Raw genomic sequence first — 26,849 nt, 5'->3', positions numbered from 1 at the left:
CCATGTACTCTTAAATGGCAGCACTGCACTTACAGTGCTCAGGAAAGGACCTGGGTACTGTAGGGGCACAAGGCTCCTGCTCCTGTGCCCACACCATTGGCATAAGGCACCCAGCTAGAGGAGTGATTGATGTGTGCCATGGCAGTGTAGGTGATGGGCATGGCACACAGGGATGTGTGCCATGTCGACTTTGTTTTTGTCTTGCACCCAGACACTCAGCCTGCAAAGGCAGTGTGTGTGTGTAAGGGTACAGGGCCTCTAAGGGTGGCACAAGGAGTGCTGCAGCCCTTAGAGTCCCTCCCTGGTCACAAGGCCCTGGGTACCATTTACCAGGGGCTGATATGTGGCCAGGGTTTGCCAATTTGGGTTTGTTTTGTTTTAGGGAAGGAACATAGGCCCTGGGCACCTGATTGGAAGGAGTCCAGGGCACAGTCAGTTAAAGTACATTCAGCAATTCAGCAAAAAGTGGGGGCATACCATGCAAGAAAGATGGCACTTTCTCACAATAAGAGGATGGGTAAGGAATCTGCAGCTAGATGGAGTCTCTACCAGATAAGGCGTTAACAAAGGTATGTAACTTGTTTATCTAATAGAGACTTCTAGCCGCAGATTCCTTACCCTAGAAGAGATACCCTAGCAATACCTCCCTGGATGCGGGTCTGCAAACAGATTTACACCACAAAGTCCTACAGGACCAAACAGGTGAAATGCCCATTTCAACAGACCCCACCATTCAAGGCAGGAGTGCTTACTGAAGGTATGGAAGGACACCCATACTGCTGCCTGGAAGAAGTCCAGGACAGGGACTCCGGGAGCCAATGCAGGTGTTGTAACCTTTGCTCTGGAAGAATGAGCATGCAAGGCCTCAGGGGGTTGCTTCTAGGTCAATGTGTAGCAGATCTTGATGCAGAGCACTATCTACCGTGAGAGGTCTGTTTCTGCACGGATTTCCATTTCTTGGCCCTCACATATCCTACAAAAAGTTGATCATCCACCCGGAACTCTTGTGGGCGGTAAATGTAGAATGACTATGCTCTTTTTGGGCCCAGAGGGAGGAGGCCCTTCTCTTCTTTGAATGATTGAGCCACAGTAAAGGCATACATTAAAGGGTGTGACAACCTTTGGTAGGAAAGAGGTACAAGTCCGCAGAACCAGCTTGTATGGAAAGCAGGTGTTATAATGAGGTTGGACAGAGAGGGCCTGCAGTTCGCAAACCCTCCTCCCTGATGTTATGGCCACTAGAAAAGCTGTTTTGAGAATCAATATTTGAAGTGGGCAGTTATGTAATGGCTCATGGCTCAAGGAGAGCACCCATGAGGAAAGCAAGGACCAGGTTAAGAGCCCTTTGGGGTATAATGAACGACCTAGTGATAAACATATGCTGTAGTCCTTTCAGGAACCTAGTCACAACGGGTGACTTGAACAAAGACGGTTGATTCTGCAAGTGCAAAAAAATGCAGAATTGGCAGACAAGTCACTTTTAACAGTACCCAGAGCAGAGCCCAGCTGGCCCAAATAAAGAGAAAACAGTAGAACCCAAGATAAGAGTGAAGAAAGAAGGTCAATCTGTCTGGATACACGCCATGCCACCAATTTGTCCCAATGGCAGGCATATACTGTCTTGGTGGGTGGACGCCTGGCGCCAAGATAATGTCAAAGACTTCCAGAGGGACATAGTGAGCTGTCAACTGTCGCCGCTCAATCTCCAAGCATGAAAGCGGATGGTGTGCGGTTTGGGTGCAGGACACTCCTGTTACTGCAACAGATGTCCTCCCAAAGAGGCAGCCTGACAGGAGAACCGATGCTCATGCTGAAAAGCTCTAGATTCAGACCCTCCTTGCTCTATCCGGAGCCACAAGATTGACTTGGCCCCAGTCGTTCCTGGTCTTCTTGAGAACTGTGGGCAGGAGCGGTATAGGCGGAGAGCATACAGGAGGCAGGAGCTCCACTTGAAGTAAAAAGCATCTCCAAGCAAGAACCGCCTTGGAATCTCAATCGTGCAAAACTGCTGACATTGCACGTTCTCAGAAGTGGCAAAGAGATATAACCAAGGCTCTCCCCACTCTTGAAAGAGACCTTGTGCCACTTCAGGATGGAGACACCATTTGTGATCTGCAAGGCATTGAGGGCTGAGTTAGTCAGCCCTGGTGTTTCTGAGATCCCTCCAGGTGTTGAACCACCAGGGAAATGCCCAGAGACGCAGGACCTTTTGACACAGGGTCCACAACATCACCCCGCCCAGTTTAGTGCAGTACTACATGGCAGTGGTGTTGTCCCAAAAACACCTTCACCAGCCTTCCCCTTATTGAAGAAAGAAAGGCTTTTAATGCCAACCGGATTGCCTGGAGCTCCAACAGATTGGTGTGAAGCAAGGACTCTGCAGGAGACTATAGTGTTCTATCTCCACCTCTCCCAGATGGGTGCTCCAAACTAGGAGTGATGCATCTATCACTAGTCAACTCTGTCTGGGGAAGGAAGGGGTCTGCCACTGACCCAATTGCGGTTCATCAGTCAATACTGAAGGTCTATTGTAGTTTCTCTGAGATATGAACCATATTGGATCGATTCCTCTGATACTTTGCCCACTGGAACTTCAGGTCCCACTGCAGAGCCCTCCCATGTCAATGGGCATTTGTCACCAGAAGGATGCAGGAGGACATGGGCCTAAGTCAGTCTCGCCGAAATCCAGGAAAGAGGTTGAAACATCAGTATAACGGCTGGAATATCCTGAACTCGCAGTTTGGGAGGATAGACTCAAACTGCACTATGTCCAGAACAGCTCCAATGAAGGGGAGTGTCTGAGAGGGAGACAGGTGAGACTTAGGCACATTGATAGTGAATCTCCTGCGAATGCAGGTGTCCGCTGCAGTCTGGAGGTTTGGAGACAATAGCTAGGGGGGGGGGGGGGGGGGGGGGGGGGGAAGACTGGAACCCCTGACCGTCGCAGATGTGCTGCAACCACCACCATCTCCTGAGGGGCGCTCATAACGGGAACACAGCAAAGTAAAAGTGCTCTAGGCCCACTGTGATCCGCAGGTAATGTCTGTGGGCAGGCATGATGGGGTTGGGGAAATATGCGTCCTGCAAGTCAAATGCTTCCATCCAGTACCCAGGTAGACAGGACCAGAGTTAAGGTGAACATACTGAACTTCTTTTTCAGGAGAAGTTGAGAAGGCGCAGGTGTAGGATAGGATGAAGGCCTCGGTCGTCCTTTGCCATCAGAAAGTAGCAGGAATAGTAACTACAACCTACTTCTGTTGCAGACACCCTCTCGATGGCTCTCATAGCCAAGAGAGCCAACACTTTGACGGAGCAAGGAGAGATGGCCTGCCATCAGCTGATCGTAAAAGTGGGTGACACGGGTGAAGGGGGGTCCTGAAAGGGGATGTAATAGCCACTTTGAACTATCTGTAAAACCCACTTGTCTGATGTAAATGACTGCCAGTGGTGCAGGTGATGGCGTAGCCGGTCCCATACTGGATGTCCATGGTGTTATGAAGGCAAACTACAGGGGTATGGAGGCTGCGGCTGCAGAGGCGTAGCCACAAAAGTGGCAGAAGGCAGACTGGGGTTGGCAAGGGGCCAAGGATAAGCCCAAGAACTTGGCTGTAGCTCTGCTATCCTTGAAGCGCTCCAGCATTGAGTCCACCTTCTCACCAAAAAGGTGAGAGTCATCAAAGGGCTTGGCTTGGACATCCCTCCAGAAGCAAGTGGTTCTGAGCCAGGCATGACGGCTAAGGGCCGAAAACGCCAATGTCTCTCCAGTACCCATGGGACCCAAAGGCGCATCAGAGGGGTCGGACTGCCGTAATATGGGGTGCATAGCCTCATGAAAATCCATGAATTGGGCAGGGGTCACTCCAGCTCAGGGAAGCTCTGGGAGGTGAGGAGCAGTCCCTGGCACGGGCTCTACCACGGAGCAAGGCCTGGAGTGCCGACAAGTCTAAAGCGGCTTGAACTTCAATCAATCATTCAGGATTTATAAAGCGCAGCAAATCATCAATGAGGGTCTCAATGAGGTGGGAGGATCTGGGGTAATAGTGGACCGTGCAGAGGGCGAACAGACAGAGTGAACCGCACATAACATTAGGGGTGCGCCGCGATACCCCATGAAAACATATGGGTCACTTCAATGTCAGCACAGGTGTGGACACTATAGGCAGGAGAGGACAAGTGCTGAATTTGCAAGGAAATTGTGATGTAAACATGTTCAGGGACGAAGGGACAGGATCATACAGGCAGGTCATTGTTTTTAGTTTTAGTTACTTGTTACTACATCTGTACAAAAGATCAAGATGAATGAACTGGAAGGACTTTTGCGAAGCGACAGCTATCTCACTTATATCCCACCGTATTTGTTGCAACTTTGCACAGTGGGGATAGCGCTCAGAGGACAGATGCTGTCACTGCCTCCTCAAAGGAGAGAATGCTGGGCATTTATAAACAATACGTCACAGACTGTGTACTTGATATAAAACAAAGTTTGTACTGTACTGATGTCCAATGATTATGCACGTACCGCAACTTAGACCTATGCTGTAAAAAACAGTTATTTTCACATGCAATTGTTACCTTTCACGAAATGTTAAAATCAATGAAACAGATTTAAACAAAAAAATGAGGGTCTCAAGGCACTGGAGTTGCTAGCTGCTTCACGTAGAAAGCAGTGAAAAATGAAGCAAAAGCAGGAGAGGCACTCAGAAAAATAGGGTGAAAGGAAGGATAAAGTAGAGAAAAATTAGGCAAAAGCAGGAGAAATCACTCAGAAAAGTGGGTCAGAGGATGGAGAAAGCAGTATAAAAAAAAAACAAAAAAAAAACAAGACAAGTGCAGGAGAGGGCACTCAGAAAAACAAGGGGGGGGGGGGGGGAAGAGTACAGAGAAAGCAGTTAAAAATAATGCAAAAGCAAGAGAAAGCCCTAAAAAAAGTTGTGCGTGAAGGGGGAAGAGGGGGTCAACAGAGAAAGCAGTGAAAAATTTGTGACTGAATCACTTTACTATCTACATTTACGGGTGGTACCCTAAAACTTTAGTGACCGCTTCTGTCAAATTGATAAACCCCCTATTGCTCTCCTTGAACCAGATGGTAGCGCTGCGGGGGAGTAACAGCGATACCCATTATGCTGAATCTCGTAAACCACCCAGGTCTCCTGTTTTGCAAAGGTAAGAAGTGATTTTGAAGTAGGACAGTGGTTTCAATCGTGAGAGCTGAAGGTCAATTGTAGTTAGAAGGTACATGGGACAGAGACAAAGCAGGTTTATAATTAAAGCAAAGAGGAAATACCAGAATGTCGCTAGCTCCACCAGAAAGTCTGCAGACACAGGAAAGCAAGATACTGACCATGTCTGTAAGGATATTTGAAATTACCTGGAATAGTGTCACCTTCTCAATATTTTTAGGCTTCACTATACCACCTCACAAAGAAACTTTGCTCATAACTGGCTAGGCTAATGTCAAGCTGTTTATTGAACCAATGGGTGCCCTTGTTCTTAGGTTTTGTTGGCTTCTCCGTTACCTCCTCATCTAACGAAGGAAAGTTAGCCAGAGTAAGAATGTACAATTAGGCTTCTACGGGAAGGTTGATCATAGGTAACCACTGAAAGACTGCCCTGCTCTTGTGCAAAGCGATACCAAAGGGGATGATGGACGGAGCGTTTGAGCAAATCAAACACTCACGCCCAGTCAACTGATCTGGGTTTAATCCATCATCATTCTTTAGCTCACTCCACCACCCCAGTTCAGACATCATCATCCCCTTTGGTATCTGCTCTTGTGCAAGGCATTATACAGGAGACGACATCCCTTGCAAGGCACAGTGTTTGCACTTGGGTCTGAATTTCCATTGGATATACTAGTGGTTAGTATGGTATTAGGTTTACTCGGACTGGCTATTCCTATTCACGACACTCCACCAATATGGTTTGGGGCACGCAGGACAGTTCCATAGCATGTGGAGGTCCACTGCAACCTCAGCACACAGAGTGCAATCTGTGTCTATCTGATGAAAATATTGGTTTATTTTGGCAGGTGTTAGGTATGCTCTGTGTATGATGTAAAACGGTATGAGTCGAAATTTCGTATTGTGTGTGATGTAAGTGGGTCCTGTTAATATTGATGTCCATTCCCTATCTGTCCAGGGACGACCACGGTCTATCTCCCACTTGGTATGCAAGGGCATGAGTGGGAGTGTTATGTGCGTCAGTAATGATGCTGTTAATCAGTGCACTATATGGCTACCCGTCCCCACGAGCTGTAAATATTGAACTACTAAATGGGATTGCGGTTCATTTGTCAGGTCACCCCATGCTCATGTAAACATGGACAACAGCGAGTTGTGCAGCAAAAATTGTCCCGAGGGTATGTCTGCGCCACTTGTTAGTTCTTCATAGTTTAACAAGACACTATCTCCATACAGTTTGCCCAGTGTGTCCAGACCAGCCGCATGCCAAGGTGAGAGTTTCGCACCTGCCGTAATGGCTCTGTGTATAGGTGTGCCTCGCAGGGGCAACGTAGGCACATATGGGATCGCCAGTCACCTGAGGAAGGCACACATGACTGGGGCTACGGTTAAAGGATCACATACACTGCCTATCAACTGTATAAGCACTGGGAACTAGTACCAATACAAAATGGGCGGAGTAGGTGTGGCTGCGTGGCACCCCTTGAACAGTTATGATCCAAAGTAAACATCGGAGCTTCTGGTGGTGGGTGGGGAAGAGTGCTGTGACTGGGGCTCATCATAGCTGTAGACTCAAACTGATCAACGTTGAAGATGTATTCCTTTTATTCATTGTTAAGAATCTAGCACTATGTATTCAACCAAGCTGTTTTTAATTGACATTTGTATGACCGGAATGTGAAACGCAGAAACAACCCGAGTATCAAACGGGCAATAGCCTCCAGTGATTACGGCTCTATACTGTATATGTAATTGGTTAATAATCGCACAGGAAATGTATATGTTGGTACAATGAATTAGATGACTTAACTGTATTGTCATGAGAGTCATCAATGTAAGAGAAACAGAAAAATGCAATAAAGTGATTCAAACCCTCCCCAAAAAATACAAAAAAGAATAAGATGGTAATAGGTATATCGTCGTCTTTAAAATGTTACGGGCTTCCAACTTCGTAGTCGCCTTGGACATGATGGGGGGGCAGTGTGATGGTGTTGGCTGATACAGTTGCCCTTGAGTCCTTCAGCTCATTTAAGAATAACTCAATATATACCAATCTTTCTGCTAATGGTTTAACAAGTCTAAGTATTGCGCCTAATGTATTGCACAATCTTTTCATAAGCACGGTCTCCACTGAGCTGGAACAAAGCTCACCTACTTCTGACTTGAGGCCTACTTTTAAGGTGCTGGGTAGTCTGAGCTTTTCTCTTGCACTTGACTACCGGCTCATTAACATGAGGATTATGGTTAAAAGAAGAAAGGGGGAGACTGGACATGCACCTCATTTGAAAGACCCCTTTCTACTAATTTAATCTTTGTTTAGCAGCAAAACAGCCTACACAACAAATCTATCTATACTACTGCTATTGGTCAGTGAGCTTGGGGTACACCTGCAGCTTTATGCTTACCAATGAACTGTCCTGAATCACCCTAGTGTCGATGGCAGATGAAAAAGGGGTGGCCCAGCCACTTTCAGATGCAGACAGGCATGCTCTTTACCCAGACGCATTCTGCGCAGCAGGAGATAGTGATTATTTTTTGCGTCTCCTGCTCCTCGCGGGCCCTACAACACACTGGTCCTGGTAGTCCTGGCAGTGTGTAAGCTGAGTGAAGAGAACGTCCACCCTCAAAAATGCTTAATTTAGAAACCAAAGACCCTCATTAATTTGCTTATTCAAAATCACCATGTGTTCGCATCACACTACAATAAATCTTTATCATAGAGAAATCGTTTTTCAGGAGAAAATTTAATTGGGTATCTACATTGTATGATCATAATAAGAAACATTAAGATTTATTCCAGAAACTGTATTATGGTTTCTATTTTTGTTTTTAACTGGCACCACCATATACTGGCTATAGAAGGCAGTTGGTACTCTCAAATGGGCATTCAGTGTGGGTTTCACTCTGTTAGGAGTTCAGCTCAGATGTCAACAAAAAAGTACAGTGAAAGGGAGAATCTCCAGTTGGTCTTGCATGGTTTTCAAGCTCAATTGGGCAAAACACACAGGCTGTCGAGAAATGCACAAGGGAAGATCAGCACAGTTTAACCAAAGCTATGGAGGGGACTTTAACCCCAAAATGGATTACCAGTGGACAACAGATTTCAGTCCAACTTTTCAAGGAAATGTTGTCCAGGTTTCTACCTCCACCTGTGCTGGGAATAAATCTATGGTGCTATTCTCTATGCAGACTCACTCTATATAGATTGTCCCTACCATTACTAATGATTTTACTTAGTGATTTCCAACATTTACCTTTTACACATGTATATGTTTAAGTTGACATCCCCTCTTACAACAGAGTGTTCTGGCAGGAAAAAGTTCAAACAAGCATGTTAATATATGGAGGATAATAGACTTGAGATCAACAAATATCAAAGTCTCTTTTAGTGAAAACCAAAATAAGTGTTTTCTGGCTCACTGTTGACTACAGATGTGCATTACAAACTCACAATGCAAACACTTTAGTCTGATGTTAATGTAAGATCAAATAATTCACACTAATAGCACTAACCTTTGCAGCCTTTTTGTCTCCTTCAGTGCGGACTCCTAAAAGCCGCCTAAGTAGGAAATATGAAATCTCAAGCTCTGTAAAGATTTCAGGGAGTGCGCCGACAGCACCAAGGACCTGCCCCACCATGCGGTCAGCCCGGCAAAGTGTGGGATCAATTTTTGTGCCAACACCTAGAGAAGTGGGAAAAGTGCGTTTTAAAAGTCATATATGCCAAGCTCAAAGCAAACATTTATGCAAAATGCAGAAATTATGTCAAGATCAACACATCAAACACCCTGCTCATTTTAATTCTTGTAGATACCAGCTGATTCAGTACTGACAAATGCAATAAGTTTTTTTTTCATAGTTCTATCGTTGAATGAGATGTTTCTATGTTAACCATTTTCAGGGTGTAGGAAAGTGGCTCTGTATATACTGTTCCCAAATAGGTACAGTGTGTACAGAGTCCACAGTCCCCAGAGGTTTGGCAGAGGCTAAAGTTAGATATAACCTTACTCTCTAAAGTGGTAGCTTGGTCGAGCAGTAAGGCAGTATCAGAGGGCAGCGTAAAGCATTTGTTGCACACACTCAGTCAGCAAATGGTCTCTCACACTCGAGAACTGAACTCTAGGCCAATGGTTTTGTATAAAAATATATGGTTGTTTTATTTTAGAACAAACAATAGATTTCAAAATATACTTTCTCTGAATGAGAGGGAAAGGCAGTCTCTTTGTTGCTTTTGTAGATTTAAGAGCTGCTTTTGACCTAGTTCCCCGTTCACGACTGTGGCTCGTTCTTAATAAGTTGGGGCTTCCGGTTGAAGTTCTAACCTTGGTTATGAGATTGCACGAGCCTAACTTTGCTAAAATCCAGTGGGGAGGTCCTGAGGAAGTTACCCCTGAGTTTCCTGTCGAGCGTGGTGTGCGCCAAGGTTGTACCATGGCCCCCACGCTCTTTTCTTTGTATATTAACGGGATTGTTGAACGCATGCTTAATATCACTAATGACGCTCCTAAGCTGGCCGGGGTAGTTACTCCAATTTTGATGTTTGCGGACGACACTCTTATTGTGTCTAAAACACCAAGTGGTCTGCAAAGAGCCCTGTCTGTCTTTGATGACTTTTGTCTTGACCATGGTTTGGAAGTTAACGTGTCAAAGACCAAACTTATGGTTTTTAAGCCACCCCCTAGTTATAGAGCGAGGAAATTCTTTATGAATGGCCAACCACTGGAGGAGGTCAATAATTTTATTTACCTGGGTATGCATATAACTAATGATAATAAGTGGAGTAAGCATATCATGATGTCCTCTTTGAAACTTAGACAGTCTACTGGGGTTTTACTTAGTGAGTTTAAAACATCTCTCACTAAGCCAATTAAACCAGTGCTTCAAGTTTATGAGGCTAAGGCTTTAAGCTCTGCGTTGTATGGGGCTGAGCTATGGGGTCTCGACGCGTTAACTACTTTAACGATAGTTGAGAATAAATTCTTCCGTAGCATTATAGGCCTCCCCCAGAGCACTCCTTTGGTTCCCCTTAGATATGACCGAGGTAGGAAGTCCATTTTGGACCTAGCCAAACTCCGTCCGGTTTTATACTGGCGGAGGTTGTGGACTACTTCGGAACTTTCTTCTTATGCCAGCGGGCTTTTGGATGTTATTAAGTCTGATACATTCCATAAAATCGGCTGGCTAAAGAACCTGCGAGCGTCCCTGACTGACCTGGGTTTGGAGGGGTTGTGGAGCGATCCAACATCTGCTATATTCCCTTCCAAGAGTTCTTTGAGAACAATCTATTGGGAACACATTGATTATCAGACCTGGAGTAAAGTAAATCGTTCTTGGATGACAAGTTGGTATTTGGAGGCGAAAGTTACACCAGTTTTTGAACCCTACTGGGACCTGATCACTAAACCTAGCGATAGGAAACTGTATTTCCAGTTGAGAGCTGGTTCTCTACCGCTCAGGTCCCTTACAAGTAGGTGGTCAAGCGTGGGTATGGATGCATGCCCTGTTTGTGGTTTGCAAACTGAATCAATTGCCCACTTTTTGTTTGTTTGTCCTGCCTATGTTGTCCCAAGACGAGTCTGGTTGTCGCCAATGTGTAGAGCTTTAGGCACCAGGAGTAGTGCTGTTGCCTTAAGGATTTTACGCACTAATACTTTACCGATTATTTCTATTGCTCTCGCTAAATACCTGGGCTGGGCATGGCATTTAAGGAATAAAGCTGCCACACATACTTTGTTAGTTATTAACTGAGCTTTTGGTACGCTGGGCAATGGACCCCCTCTTCCTTGTTTTTATACTGTTGTATTTTAAACGACATTTCTCCATCTAGTCGTTCGATTTCCTGTTTAATGCTTTTTTAATTTTTTAAGTATTTATGACTTGATGTATTTTATGGACCATGCATATTTTAGTGTGTTTTGATGTTTGTGTCTTTTATGAAATGTTATTTTCGAATAAAGACTATGATGATGATAAATACTTTCAATATGCAGTAGGCTTTTGAATGCAATAGACACAGTTGTTGCAATAGGCAACACAATTTCAAACACAATAATACATTGAGCTCAATGGGAATTTCTAATTAAATGCAATCAGTTACTTTGTGGATTACTTTTCTAACCACAGGACTGGATCCTGGATTCAGCCCAGGGACATTTCCTGTAAACAGTTGAGTAAAAGCGTTTTGGTTACAGTAGTGATTTGTAAGCAATATTTTGGTATTTTAAAAGTAGAAACTTTTTCTCATAGAATCACCGATGTTATCCTATGGGAGGAATTTCACTTAGCAGGTAAGTGGGGTTATTGTTACTTTTTCTAACTCAGTGTTAGATCCTGGATCCAGCACTGGGGCATCACCTGTAAACAGTTGAAAGAATGTGTTTTGGTTATACAGGCGATTTTTAACGAATATTTGTAAGTTGGCAAAATCGACAGGTAGAAGAAATTTTACAGAAAAACAGTCAATGGTTTCCTTTTTTTTTTTTAAATTTTATTTTTATTGCGGGTATTACAAAAATTACTTACATGGTTATTTGCAGAGAGGGAAATTTACGTTAAACATAGGACATATAAAGTAAAATACATACCTACAAGATGCAGTTAAGGATAAAAATAAGAAGATCAATCCATCAAACTAATGTACATATAATTTAAACATATTGCAGTCATACATTTGCATTATTATTCTTCCAGGTTTCTATCGGTTCCCAAATCATATTCCCTAAGGCTCTCGCTTTTTTGCCTTTACATGCAGAGATAGCTTTCTCCTGGTTATACATAGCCAGTAACCTAGCTAGCCAGACCTGGAAGTTGGGGCAGTCTGTATCCTTCCAGCGGGCTGTTAGAATTATCCTATAGATTGCAGTCCCTAAAAAGAGACAGATTTCCTCTCTCTTTGTGTGCCCGAGTGTATTATCGTAACCGAGCATATATAGAGTGGGGGATTCAGGTATTGAGTGTCCAAACACATTCTGCCAAAAGCCAGCTATCAGATCCCTGAGAGGGGCGAGTTTATTACATTCATAGAGCATGTGGAGTAAGTGTGCCCCGCTTTTACCACACCTTGGGCATTCTGAATTCACCCTTTTCCCCCAAGAATAAAGCTTCGACGGTGTAAAGTAGAGATCATATATGGTCTTGTATAGCTGAGCTTTAAGATTGGATGAAACAAATAATTTTATTGAAAGATACAAAGACATATCAATGTCTACATTGGGATTATTCAGATTGCAAGACCATCTCCTTTCCGTTTTTTCCAGATCATCCTGCTGATTTTCAACTAATATTGTATAGACAGTACCGATCTTGGTTGTAGATTTAGCCATGCATTCAAATATGGGGATATTACTCAAGACGAAGTCAGAACTCCTTAGTTTTAAGATTGAGTTAATCTGAATGAATTTAAATATATTATTATCTGGAATGGAAAATTTACGTTGCAGCACTTGAAAACTATTAGTAGTGCCTGGTAGCAGAAAATCCCCTAGCGTTATAACTCCCGAGTATTCCCATCTTGTAGCCATGATATCATATGTGTGTGATGGTAAAACTGTAGAATGCCACAGAGAAATATATTTGTTATATTTAGGTATGTTAAGATGACGCATTATTTTCCTCCAGGTGGTCCAAGCACTAAATATAATCTTGAACTTAGTTTTCTTATAATAAGAGGGTTCCAGCTGTTTAACTAGGAGGCCATTAGCCTTATCTCCTATAAGAAGTTCATAGATTGATGGTATACATTTACCCCCTATTTCTTCTTCTGGGATTTTGACGAAAAGTAACGAGGTCATCTGTTGAATCAGAGTGGCCCATAAATAAAATCCCAAATTCGGAACAGAGAGGCCACCTCTCATTGTTGGTAAGGAGAGAAAGCGAATTGATCTCCTTATTTTTCCGTAGCCCCAGATAAATCTGGCCATCTGGGATTCCATGGCTTTAATAATTTTATCATCAACTAATATCGGGATTGCGCGAAATAAATATAAGACCCTGGGTAGTATATTCATTTTAAGGAAATTCCCTCTTCCAATAATTGATAGATGAAGACCATCTATCCTTTTTAGATCGTTCGTGATTTTTTGGAGGAGGGGATCATAATTAATTTTAATTATTTCCTCTATTTTTGAGGATATCCGAACACCTAAATATATTGCACTATCAACTCTACTTAGGTCAGCAAATTGGGTGTTATGAGTGCAGATAACCATTGTTTTATCTCTGTTTAACGAGTATCCAGAGAGGCGACCAAAGCCCTGGGTGATCTGTTCGATAGTAGATAAAGCCTCAGTGGGATGGGATGTTGTTATAGCCACATCATCAGCGTAAGCAAGGACTTTAGTATCAAAAGGGCCAATAATAATAGGTTTAATAGACTCTGCTTTTAACAGTTTCACAATTAAAGGATTTATATAGAGGGCAAAAAGAATCGGAGAGCATGGACATCCCTGGCGAGTGCCTCGAGATATATCAAAGTAGCCAGACTCAAGACCCATTGCCAGGACCCTAGCTCTTGGCATAAAGTACATAGCCTTGATGGATTTCATGAGACATGGCCCGATTTTATTTTGCTCAAGTATCGCCCATAAAAATGCCCATGAAACCCTATCGAAGGCTTTCTCTGCGTCTAGGAGGATCATCGACATCTGGCCGCCCGAAACCCCCATGGCCTCAAACAGGGCAATAGCACGGCCAGTCAATGGTTTCCTATGGAAGAAAATTGGGTTAGCGGTAAGTATGGTTGTAATTACTTTTCAGGGTCAGTGCTGGGTACCAAGATCCAGAACTGGGAGCTCTCCTGATAGCAGGTGAGTATTTTCGTTACTCGGTTGATTTTCAGTGAATATTTTAAAGTTTAGAAACTCCACACTTAGAAGAATTTCCAAGTGAAACCAGTCAATGTTACCCTATGGAAGAAAAGAGAGTTATCGGCTTTTGGGTAAGTACTCGACTGGCAGAGTTACGGTTCTGGGCATAGACTCAGGGGTCTCCCAGGGTCAGGTCAGTACAGCTGTTACACCCACAGCTGCACAGAGGCATCCGGGTGCAGAGTGAGATAGGCCCAATGTTATCCTATGGGAGGCAGGGGGCCCTTGGTTGGTGGCTGCTGGCTAGCAGGCCACGTGGTCGTGGGAGCTGGGCTCCTGGTCACTTACTCAGGGCAAATGGGGAAGTAGAGTAGAGTAGAGATTGCACTGCAAGGGGCACTCGGACGGCAGGGTGCAGGGTGCTTTTGAGCCGTCGGGCGCTTAAGAGATTGCAAAGGAGAAGCTCAAAAACGAACAAAGGCTGCAAGCTCGGGGACGAAGATTCTTAAGGTGTGACCACCACTTCGAGAGGTAAGTTGGAGAATAGGTAGGCACCCAGGGGTTGGGCACAGGGGGCCGCAGGGCGCCGGGGTGCCTTTTGGTGTTGGGAAATCTTACCCTCGGCTGGTCGCGGTTGGAGGGGTCCCTTGTTCTGAGGCTGCAGGCGTTGTCAGGAGCGTCGAGGTGGGTCCTTGGGTGCTAGATTCGGGGTCAGTCGCCGGGGGAACATCCTCGGGGTCTTTGTCCACTCCAGCACAGGCCAGGCTTGGCGGGTGCAGTGTGTGCAGGGTTCGCGGTTCCTGGTCGATGCCAGGGGTCAGTTACTTGCTTTGAGCAGTACCCCTGCTCATGGGAGTCCCAGTTGCTTAGAGTCACAGGGTAGCCAGGTCCTCCCGGGTTTGTGAGGTTGCTGGCCACTGGAGATGCCGGGGTTTAGCAGGAGCAGGTTCGAGGGTCGACAGGCTGGTAGGGCTGGGGCCAAAGCAGTTGGTGTCTTCCTCTTGTGAGCAGCTGCACGGCAGGTCTTCTCGTCTCTTGATCTTCTTTGCTGTTTCGGAATCTGGATCTAAGGAAGGAAGGAAGGTTCAGGGTGCCCCTAAGTACTAAATTTAGGGGCGTTACAGGTAGGTAAAGGGCAGGGACCACTGGGTCCCTGCCCTGGGGTGGGTACACCCCCTATCCTGCCACTCTTCTGTGGGAGGTGGGCAGTGGCCTAGTCCTGTTTGCGCAGGGCTTCCCATCTTCAAGATGGCGAAAGCCCGGAAATGTGCTTCACCTCGCCTCCCCCACCTGAGGGGTGGGGTTGGCAGAGGCTGGCACACCCCCTGTCCTTCCTTGGGGTTTCTGGACAGTCTTCCCGCCAGAGTGGGGGTTAGAACCAGAAGGGACCAGTTGCTGAGTACAGCAAGTGGCCTGGAGAAGCTCACAAAGGCGGCATGCCTTTGAAGGTTCCCCTGCCCATCCTGGGGGAGGAGACTTAGCACCTCACCCAGGATGTGCATTGTTGCAGGCCCAGGAGAGCGGATGGCTCTCTACCCAGGGGTCCAGCAACATGTCTGCTGTGTGGCAGCCCCTTAGACCAGACGTGGATTGTAGGTTAGGTTCAGGGGGCATCTCTAAGATGTCCCCTGTCGTGCATTGTACATTAAATCCCACACTGTGCGGGTTTAATGTGCTGAGAAGTTTGATACCAAACATCTCAGTCTTCAGTGGAGCCATCATGGTGCTGTGGAGTTTGTGTTGACGATCTCCCAGCACCATTTACTCTTAAATGGCAGCACTGCACTTAGTGCCCAGGAATGGACTTGGGTAATGTAGGGGCACAGGGCTCGTGCACCTGTACCCACACCACTGGTATAGGGCACCCAGCTAGAGGGGTGGCTGATGTATGCCAGGGCAGTGTGTGTTGTGGGCATGGCACACAGTGATGTGTGCGCCATGTCGACTCTGTTTTGTTCTGTACCCAGACACTCAGCCTACAAGGGCAGTGTGTGTGTGTCAGGGTACAGGGCCTCTAAGGGTGGCACAATAAGTGCTGCAGCCCTTAGGGGCCTTCCCTGGTCACAAGGCCCTGGGTACCTAGTGTACCATTTACCAGGGGCTGACAAGTGGGCAGAGTTTGCCAATTTGGGTTTAGCATTCAGCACAGTTTTAGGGAAGGAACATAGGCCCTGGGTACCTGATTGGCAGGCACCCAGGGCACACTCAGTCAAAGCACATTCAGCAATTCAGCAAAAAGTGGGGGCATACCATGCAAGAAAGATGGCACTTTCTCACACAGGGCCACTTTAATGAAGCGCAATCTGCGGTTTGCAGGTATTGCAGTCATGCTGCATGTTGGGATGATGCTAGTGTAGCGGTGAAAGTGTTGATGCAGTTGCAACTATGTTGGGTTATGGATTAGTGCTAATGATGTATACGTTAACCTCAGAAGATTCATAATTCTAAAACTTCTTTTCAAGCTACTAGTTGATCCAGCAACATTCAGCAACACCATCTGACTGGTGACAAGTGATAAGGCACCAGATACAAATCCACATTAAATCATTACCAATGATGCTACAGGTCCATAAAGAAGAGCCCATCACCAGTGTTGCTATTTACCAAACTTTCCAACATCCCAAAAAGTCTGGATGAAATCAAAGAGAAACTAAGTAAGAAAAAAGGTTGGTAAAAAGTTAAAGCTAATTAGCTGAAGTAGGCAAGATAGCAATATCAAATCTGCAGGAAGATGACAATAATCAGAAAGAACACTACCAGTGATAAGTAACTTACTCTTCTATTGGATACTCCTTCCACAGATTATTGATCTTAAATGACTCTGAAAGCAGTATCACAGGAGGATAATGGGGTGAGGCCACAGAATGTGATCAACAAGCAATAGGCTACCTCTTTATGAAAGTAAATCTCACTTTTAGAATCAAAATCAATGATTAACAGAGGTTTATCACTGTACCTGCTCAGTAAAGTCAACATTGCTAGCTTACGTCTTGTTGAACAACTTATAAGCCCTTAGGAGGGCATTTTTGCACCAGCTTATAGCATTCTTTAATGCACAACATTACGCATCTAGAAATACCTTGTTTTGCTTAGTTTACAAACAGAGAACGCAAATTTAGGTTTACCACGAAGTCTGTATTCCCTATTTCTTTCCAATCAGTAGCTAACGAGTCTCCTCAAACGTCATCCGTAGAAAAATACTTCCACCTTGGTGGAGGTAGGAACATTTTTGGTACTCTATAACTTTGAAACTAACTTTGAAAGAAAAAGTAGTAGGATACGGTGCCAATACCGGACCGCAAACAGACTTCGGCTCGAGACCGGCTTGTCACAATATGAAATTACAAAAGTGCGAACGGTCGGCATGTAACCTGACTAACCCTGTGCCTCTCAGCAGAGGCTTGATTATCACTTTGCTTCTGACTCAGATCCTATGCTGAAGCACACAAAGATGATGAGAATGGCTTGTTACCCTCTCACCACACTGATAATGCCTTATATACTGATTTACAGAAAGCCAGTGGCTTGATGTCTCACTGAGACAGAGCTCTACTCACCACTTGGGCCTCCACTGGAAGAGTGGGCCTCGTTTGCTCTGGAGGGCATTGGAGGCAATAGAATTAAAGCTAAACTCCATTGAGACCAAAACAAATGTACTTACAGAGATCTTACACCCTAGGCCAGCTACATCTGAACTTTTGCTATCCTTTAACAATGCTCTCAGTGAAACTTTGATGACTTGATCAAAGCATTGTTCATGCCTGCCTGTGGATAGCAGGTGGCCAGACGACACAGACCGGCAACCGGTGAACCAGATTTTCTCACCAAGCAACCCACCACAGATAGGCTTCTTGTGCAGGCCTTGACAAGCAATGTGAATCGTGCCTTATTGAAAAGGATTTCGCCTGAAAGAGAATCGAACAGGATTGAAGCTTTTGGCAAGCAAATATTGCCCTCTGGCAGCCTAGCATTGCAATTTGTTAATGCTGTTTGTTTGCTTGACCATTACACACTTGCCCTTTGTAGCACATGCCCAACCGGTTGGGAGCAGGGTTTAAAATTTCCTCCCAGGTTGGTGATTCATTATGTTAGACAGATGAGTCTTACACATTGCTCAAAATGGCTATGCCTGAATTTGTCTTTGTGACCCGCCCTCTGTCTCCTACACCAGAGAGAATTTCCGGCAAGCACCTTTCTTATCCTGTTACAGAAGGTTCGGCTGTTGCCCTCCAAAGGTGCCATCGAGAGGGTTTTTAGACTCTGAAAGGAGGAGGATTGGTTGTTAGTCTTGGACTTCCTCATTCCAAAGGATGACTGGGCCTCAGGTCTCTATTTAGACCTCTGACCTATGAATGCCTTTCTACAAATTCAGAATGCTCACGTAGTGTGCCCCCACTTTAAAGAACGCCTTCCTCATTGCGATTATGCCATTTGAGTGACCTACAGGCATCCGCCGTACTCCGTTTATTCCTAGAGAAGATGGTGCTGAGGACTCGAGCAGCGTTCTTTCGAAAAGTTGACTCCCTTCCACGTTTGTCAATTCATAACAAAATGGTTACTTGACAGTAGAAGTAGTTTTGCAGCTCGAAGAATCGTCTTTATTTGCATGCTGTGCATTATTCTGCCAACTAGTGTTTGTGTGGGTGTCGTTGACCACATTTTGGTAAAGTCCATCCCTTGTGTGACGTCAGACGGTGCCCTGGAAGGTCCAATGCGTGGTCGCGTGAATCTAGAAAATTCTTCAAATTGTAAAACTACCACTATTGGTAAGTAACAAAAAGTCCTTTTCTGGCTTCACATGCTGTTCATTAGATTACATAGCAGTATCCTGTCCCCTGTGTTTGGGTTGAAATGTGGATGTATTAGCAAATGGTGGTGTACTTTCTGTCCCACCTGTGCCTCTTTATTCATCTGGATGTCCACACAGTAGTGTTTTGTGAAGGTGTGTGGAAATGACCTGGTTGCTGCTGTGCAGATTTTGTCAATGGGTACATTTGCTAGGAATGCAAGTGTTGCGCCCTTCTATCTGATTTAATGCGCTGTGGGGTGCAAGAGTATTGTTTTCCCACTTTGGCGTAGCAGGTTTGTATTGTTTCCACTATTCATCTTGCGATTGTTCCCTTAGTTACTGGTGATCCCTTGCCTGCCCGGGCAAAAGAGACGAATAATTGGTTTCCCTACCGAATACCTTTTGTTTCCTGTAGGCAGTATATTAGTGCCATCCTGAAGTCCAGTGCATGAAGGGTCCTTTTGGCCTGTGTCTTTAGCTCTTGGAAGAAAGCTGGTAGTTGTATGCTTTGGTTGACATGGAATTGTCTCACCATCTTTGGTAGGAACTGTGTTTTTTTAAGGATCACCTGGTCCTTGTGGATCTGCAGGTATGGTTCCTGTAATGTCATAGCTTAGTTCACGGTCGCTGCATAGTGATATCATCACTATTAGAAGGAAAATGCTTCTTACCAGTATGCGTCTGTTCTTGGCATGTAGAGCTGCAGATCCACACACTAAGCATAGATCGCCATCTGGTGTTGGGCCCGGATGTTTGCACTTGTTTTTGTCTTGGAAAAGTCTTTGGAAGTCACAAGATAGGTGACTCCTCCTTTGGATGATAGTGCGCATGGGCATCGGCTCCATCTTCAGATTGTTTTTCGCCAGCAGGGAAATGATGGAGTTTTGTGAGAAACAGATAAGATGCCCAAGTATGCTGTATCTAAATAAGATAATACTGGAACAGATAAAGGTAGCCGGGGAGGTGGGTGGGCGTGTGTGGATCTGCAGCTCTACATGCCAAGAACAGATGCATACTGGTAAGTAGCATTTTCCGTTCGAGGCATATGAGCTGCAGATCACACACTAAGCATAGATTGTATAGCAGTACCCCTCCTTAGCAGCGACTACCAGTATCTGTTGCAGTGGTTTGGAATAATGTTTTGAGTACAGCCTGGCCCACACTAGCTTGCTGCTTTGTTTGCACATCTACACAATAGTGTTTTGTGAATGTGTACGGTGTAGACCATGTAGCGGCCTTGCAGATGTCATGCAAGGGAATGTTGACTAAAAATGCCATTGAAGCCCCTATCTTTCGGGTAGAGTGGGCTTTAGGGGGAACTGATAATGTTCGTTTTGCTTTGTGGTAGCAAATCTGTATGCATTTGACAATCCACCTTGCTATCCCAGATTTTGATATGGGGTTGCCTTTATATGGTGGTGAGAAGGATACAAAAAGTTGTTTTGTCTTGCGAAAAGGTTTTGTTCTCTCGATGTAATAGAGCAGTGCTCTTTTGACATCTTGAGTGTGAAGAGCCCTTTCTGCAACTGTTTGTGGTTGCGAGAAGAACACTGGCAACTCTACAGATTGATTGAGGTGGAAGGGAGAAATAACCTCAGGGAGGAATTTAGGACTGGTTCGGAGAACAACCTTATTTTGATGTATTTGTAAAAAAGGTTCCTGAATGATTAGTGCTTGGAGTTCACTAACTCTTCTAAGAGAAGTGATGGCCACTAAGAAAGCAACTTTCCATGTTAAAACTTGTAGCTCACATTTATGTAGAGGTTCAAATGGAGGACCCATTAGTCTTGTGAGAAATATGTTTAAATTCCACACAGGTGAGGGTGGTACTCTGGGAGGAACGAATAGTTTCTTACCTGTCGGTGTAGTTTTGCAGCTTGAAGATCTTTCTGGATACACTATGCTGTGCATTATTCCGCGATCTGGTGGTTGGGTCCGGGTTCGTAGTCTTTCTTTTGTTTTTTGTAGCCCAGGTGGGCGTCGACGTCCCACCATTTGGTGCACCTCTCGTGACGTTGTCGTGCTTCCTGCGGAAGTCCCACCTTTGGGGCGCCATCTTCGGGTTCTTTTTTCCTCTTTTTTTTTTTTTTTTTTTTAACCCTAGGCGAATGATTAAAGTATATGTCCACTTTTCTGTAGTATTTCATTCCTTCAGTACTTCTCTGTTTTTCCCCCTCTTCCTCCAGCCTCATCTTCCTGGCGGAGGTGGGTGGGTTCGCTAGTGAATCCAGAAAGATCTTCAAGCTGCAAAACTACACCGACAGGTAAGAAACTATTCATTTTGCAGCGTGAATCTTTCTGGATTCACTATGCTGTGCATAGACTTTGTAGCGGTTTGTTATCTTTGTGGCGGCTGGGTGGTAGATGAGCGTTGGTCGTTGAATATGTGTTGAAGCACCTTCTGTCCTACTTGTGCTTCCTTGTTCATCTGTATGTCCACGCAGTAGTGCTTGGTGAACGTGTGCACCGAAGCCCATGTTGCCGCCAGGCATATGTCCTGAATGGGCGTGTTTGCCAGAAAGGCAATGGTTGCCCCTTTCTTCCTTGTGGAGTGAGCTTGAGGCCCCTCCGTTAGCTCCTGTCCTGCCTGTTTGTGGCAAAACTGTATAGTTAGTGCAATCCATCTAGCAATGGTGCCCTTTGTCACCGGTCTCCCCATGAAGCTTGATGCAAAAGACACAAAGAGCTGCTGAGTTTTTCTGTGCTCCTTGGTCCTCTCAATGTAGTGTATCACCGCTCTCCTAGCATCTAGAGTGTGTAGAGCCTTTTCTGCGTTCGAAGTTGGGTTTTGAAAGAAACTCGGTATCTGAATACTCTGGTTCAAATGGAATGCCGACACGACTTTAGGCATGAAGTGTGGGTCCGTTCTCAGGACAACCCTGTCCTTGTGAATCTGTATGTAGGGCTCTTGTAGCGTTAGTGCTTGCAGTTCGCTCACCCTGCGTAGCGAGGTTATGGCTACCAGAAATGCAGTTTTCATAGTCAACATTTGCATTGATGCCTTGTGCATGGGTTCAAATGGTGCTTTCATAAGCTCCGTCAGGACCACGTTGAGGATCCATGCTGGCGGCGGCAACCTTTTAGGTGGCGCGATTCGTTTCGCTCCTTCCATGAATCTCTTTACTACCTGCGACGTAAAGAAACTTCCACCCTTCTCCCCTCTTATGTAGGCTACTATCGCCGCTAGGTGTACCCTTAGGGAGGTGGAGCATAGGTTACTTTTCAGAAGGTGCGTGAGGTATCTCAGCACTGTTGAGTCCTTTGTCATTTTATTCTGCAGGCTTTTTTGGCCACACCACATTGTAAATCTTTTCCATTTTGCACTATAGCATTTGCGTGTAGTTGGTCTCCTTGCCTCTCGCAGCACTCGCATAGTGCTTGGAGGCAATCTAAGGTCCGCAAACTCCAACTCTTCAGGAGCCATGCCGTCAGGCTGAGGCTTTCTGGCTCTGGATGTAGAACCTCTCCGTTCTGCATGGAGAGCAGGTCCTTTCTCCTTGCGAATCTGTGGGGATTCCCTCGAGCCATTTCTAGAATTTGGGAGAACCAAGTCTGCCTTGCCCACTGTGGTGCCACCAGGATCAGTGTCATGTTGCTGGTTCTGCATTCCTCGAGCACCCTGTGTAACAGTGGTATCGGCGGAAAAGCGTAGGCAAATGTCCTTGACCAGCTTATCCATAGGGCATTCCCTTGAGATTGCTGATCTGGTTGCCTGGACGCGAAGCTTCGGCATTTTGCATTCTGGCGTGTTGCAAACAGGTCTATTGTGGGAGTTCCCCATTTCTGGAAAAGCTTCTGCGTTTCGTGCCCATTGAGCTCCCACTCGTGTGAAGCGGAGGTCTGCCTGCTTAGCCAGTCTGCCTCCACATTGTCCTTCCCTGGTAGGTGAATCGCTAGCAGGTCTATCTTGAGCGGTGTGGCCCATCTCCAAATCTCCTGTGACAGAGTGGAAAGGGGGAACGACTGTGTCCCACCCTGTCTGTTGATATAAAACATGGGTGTGGTGTTGTCCGTTTGGATCAACACTCTCTGGCTGTACAGGTGCTTCTGGAATGCCTTCGGGGCTAGCAGGACAGTCTTCAATTCCAGGTAATTGATATGTCTGACCGCATCTGCCGGAGCCCACAGACCCCTCACTCTGAGTTGGTCCATGTGTGCTCCCCATCCCCTTTGAGATGCGTCCGTGGTGATGGTCACAGTTGGGCTTGGTGGTGCCAGGCTTTTCCCTGTAGTTATGTTGTCCCTGTTCCACCAAGTTATCGCTTCCTGCACTGCGTGCGTAACAACCACTAGATCTTCCCAACATCCGCTTGCCTGTGACCATTGCTGTTGGAGCCATTCTTGGAATGGTCTCATGTGAAGCCGTACATTTGGGACCAGGTGGATACATGACGCCATCATCCCCATGATCTTGCTCACTGTTCTCACTGTCAGAACTCGCCCCTTCTGGTAGAGGCTCGTCTCTCTCAGTAGGGCTTCTGCTCTCCTGTCGCTGGGCACGACCGTCTTGTCTATGGTGTTGATTTTTGCTCCCAGGAAAATCTTCACCTGTTCCGGCTTCATTGATGACTTCCCCCAGTGTATGGAGAACCCCAGGTTCGTCAGTGTCTTTGTCACCAGCGCTGCGTGTTTCTCGCACTTTTCGTGGGTGTTTGCTTTGATCAGCCAGTCGTCTAGGTAAGGGTACACATGAATCCCCTTCCTTCGTAGGTATGCTGCGACTGCCGACAGGCATTTCGTGAATACCCTTGGTGCTGATTTTAGCCCAAAGGCCAGGGTCGTGGATTGGTAATGGTCCTGGTTGATGCTGAATCTTAAAAGTCTTTTGTGCCTTCTGTTTATTGGGATGTGCAGGTAGGCATCCTTGAGGTCCACGGTGGACATGAAGTCTCCGTCCCTTATTTGGGGCAGCACCTCCTGTAGTGATGTCATTTTGAACTTTTGTGTTCTGATGTATTTGTTTAGGTATCGCAGATCCAGGATGGGTCTGAGATTTCCGTCTAGTTTTGGTACCACGAAGTAGTTCGAGTAGACCCCTTTGTTCCTTTCCTTGTAAGGCACTGGCTCGATGGCTCTCTTTTCGAGCAGCTTCAGTGTTTCCTCTCCGAGTTGAGCAAGCTCCTGACCTGAGCGTTGCCTTCGTCTTGGTTTTCTGTTTGGGGGCGTCCCCTCCAAGTCCACGCAGTAACCGTGTTGTATGACGTTCAGTATCCACTTGTCCGTGGTTATACGTTGCCATTCCTGTAGGTAGAGGCCCAGCCTTCCGCCTACGGGTGTTGGATGTTCGTAGGCGATTGGGTCTCTTCACCCCCTTGTTGTTTTTGCATTGCGCCTCACCCCTGGGGGTATGTTGGGGGTGAGCGTCCCCATGCGTGCCGAGTCACTTCGATGAGGGTTGTTCACTCCCTCGTCTCCTTTGGCCTCGTCCGTTTCCCCTCCCGCGAAAGGACTGGCCCCTTGGCTGGTACTGCCAGTTTTGTTTTTGCTGAACTTGCTGGCCGTGACTTTCACCCTGCTGTCCCTGCTGGAACGTCTGGTGCGATGTTCCCTGCTGGTTACCCCCTCTACTGTAGGGTCTTCTAGTTGTAGTGCCTCTTCTCATCCCCCTGAACTGTAGGGCCCCCATGGACCTTGCCGTCTCGTTCTCTTTCTTCAGCTGGGTGAGTTTTTCATCCACTGTCGCCCCGAACAGTGTTTCCCCGTTGAAAGGGGTGCTTAATATGTTGCTCTGCACCTCCTGTTTGAATCCAGAGATTCTCAGCCAGGCCTGTCTTCGTTCGGTGATCCCAATGGCCATTAGTCTGCTGGAAGTTTCCGCCCCGTCCAATGCAGTATTAATGCATGAGTTGGCTATGTTTTTACCTTCTTCCACAAGGTGGGATGCTCTTTGGCGGTACTCTTCAGGGAGGTGTTTGACTAACTCCCCCATCTCGTCCCAGTGCTGGTACTGGTGTCGATTGGGAAGCACATTGGAGTTCGCCATGCGCCAGTGCATCGCCGCGTTCCTTTCGACCTTCCTTCCAGTGAGGTCCATTCTCCTGCTTTCCTTATCAGGGGGTGGCCCCGAGGTCGCTGGCACGTTGGCCCTTCTCCTGGCCGTGGAAGCGATGATGGAGTCGGCAGTGACCGCTCCCTTGATGTAAGGCGGGTCCAGGGAGGAGTGCTTGTATTTCTTCTCCGTCCTGGGCGTGATGGACCGGCATGTTGCTGGCTCCTTAAAGGCTTCCTTCCCCTGGTTCATTACGCTTTGGAGCATGGGAAGGAACTGGCTCCTCGTCTGAATGGGGAGCAGGGTCTCGAGAAGGAAATCAGCTTTCGGCTTCTCCTCGTCCAGTTTTACCCCAAAGGCTGCTGCAGCACTCCTGACAACCATATTGTACACCCCTATGTCGTCTGGCGGCGAAGGCCTCGAAGGATACGTGTCCACGGGCTCTTCGGGATTTTCGGCGTCGATATCTTGCCAATCCAGTTCGTGAGTGGTTGATGGCGCCGAGCCGTAGAACGACTGCTGGTCGGCCTCCTCGTCTTCGCCTTCATAGTAGGTGCCTTCTTCCTCCTCCTCAGGATCTCTCGGCAGCCCTTCGGCGTAGAACTCGTCCTGTTCCTCGATCTCGACGACGTCCGTCGACGGAGTCATTGGGATTCTGAATTGCTTCATTTTGGCGTCGAACTCCTTCTTCCTCTGAAGGATGCTCTCCATCTCCGCCTCGAGCCTTCTCTTCTTCTTCTCCATTTCGGAGATGCTTTCGACGTCGACCGCGGCTCTTTTCGACGGAGCTTGCGTCGACGCTGGCTTGTCTTTCTGCGTCGAACGCCCCGTTTCGTGGGCTGCTTTCGACGAACTCAGCCTTTCGGCGTCCTTCGGCACCAGGGAGTCCTTCTCGGAGGATCCGCTCGGCCTTTTGTCCATGGATCCACCCTTGGTCGTCGAAATTTTCGGCGCCGGTGCTCCTTTTGAGGACTTAGTCTGATTTTCGAGAGTCTGTCTCGGGTTTTCGAGGCCCTTTCGGGGGTTTTGAACTCGACGATTCTCTTACCTCATCAGGCGTTTTCGTATCGTTCTCTGCGACCGTGAAGACGTCGGGTCCTTCGGCGATGTTGTCCTCATCGTCGGTGGAGAGGCCCAGATCGTAAAGCGACGGGGCCTTACCCTTTCCTTTCATGCTGAAGTTCGCTCTTCTCTGGCGTTCTCTCACTCGGAGCGTCTTCGGCGCGAAAGCTGAACAGGCGTTGCAGTCCCTGCTCGGGTGGTCGATCGGTAGGCAAAGGTTGCAGACCGGATGCTGGTCCTTCTGCGCGAACTTGTGGTGGCAGTTAGGGCAGAATTTGAATGGTGTCTTGTCCATTGCGCTCAGAGCCTCTGAGTGCGCATCCTCGAAGGGCGTCGAAGAAAATTCCTGGGAATTCTTCCTTCTTCGCGTCCCGGATGTAATTTATTCCTCTCTGTTATCTCAGCTGTTCTTTCTCGACGAAACTCGCGTCCTGCCTTCGATGGAAATCCTGGAGCTTCTCGATGACGATCCAGACCCAACGGCGGAAAAAAGAATCTGAAGATGGCGCCCCAAAGGTGGGACTTCCGCAGGAAGCACGACGACGTCACGAGAGGTGCACCAAATGTTGGGACGTCGACGCCCACCTGGGCTACAAAAAAAAGAATAAACAAAAGAAAGACTACGAATCCGGACCCAACCACCAGATCGCGGAATAATGCACAGCATAGTGTATCCAGAAAGATTCACGCTGCAAAATTATTCTTTTGAGGCCTTCCATAAATGCTTTAATGGCAGGTACTCTGAAAAGTGATAAGTGTTGTCTATTTTGTAAGCAGGCCGCTATGGCAGCGAGGTGCAACCTGATAGATGTATATGCCAAGTTACACTTTTGGAGATGTAGCAGGTAACCTATGATGTGTTGGATAGACACATCTAGGGGATTGATGGTGTTGTTATGACAATATATAACAAATCTTTTCCACTTGGCTGCATAGCAGGCTCTAGTGGTGGGACGTCTAGCCTCTTTAATAACATTCATACAGTCAGGAGGAAGGTTAAGGTAACCGAATTCTAAGACTTCAGG

At 46.5% G+C, this 26,849-nt stretch overlaps 1 protein-coding gene across 1 annotated transcript in view; it reads right to left on the bottom strand.

Annotated features, from left to right (window-relative positions):
- Positions 1-26,849, bottom strand: part of EIF2S3 (eukaryotic translation initiation factor 2 subunit gamma) — a 301,191-nt gene that overhangs the window by 75,659 nt on the left and 198,683 nt on the right. Inside the window, exon 10 of the mRNA XM_085622414.1 lies at positions 8,694-8,863. Within this exon, the coding sequence (XP_085478540.1) occupies positions 8,694-8,863 (170 nt within the window). The remainder of the gene's footprint in view (positions 1-8,693; positions 8,864-26,849) is intronic.

Source organism: Triturus cristatus, chromosome 8 (genome assembly GCF_964204655.1).
Source record: "Triturus cristatus chromosome 8, aTriCri1.1, whole genome shotgun sequence".
Classification (NCBI taxonomy): Eukaryota; Metazoa; Chordata; class Amphibia; order Caudata; family Salamandridae; genus Triturus; species Triturus cristatus.
Note: the sequence above shows the minus strand (reverse complement) of the source record. Positions and strands in the feature narration are given on the sequence as shown.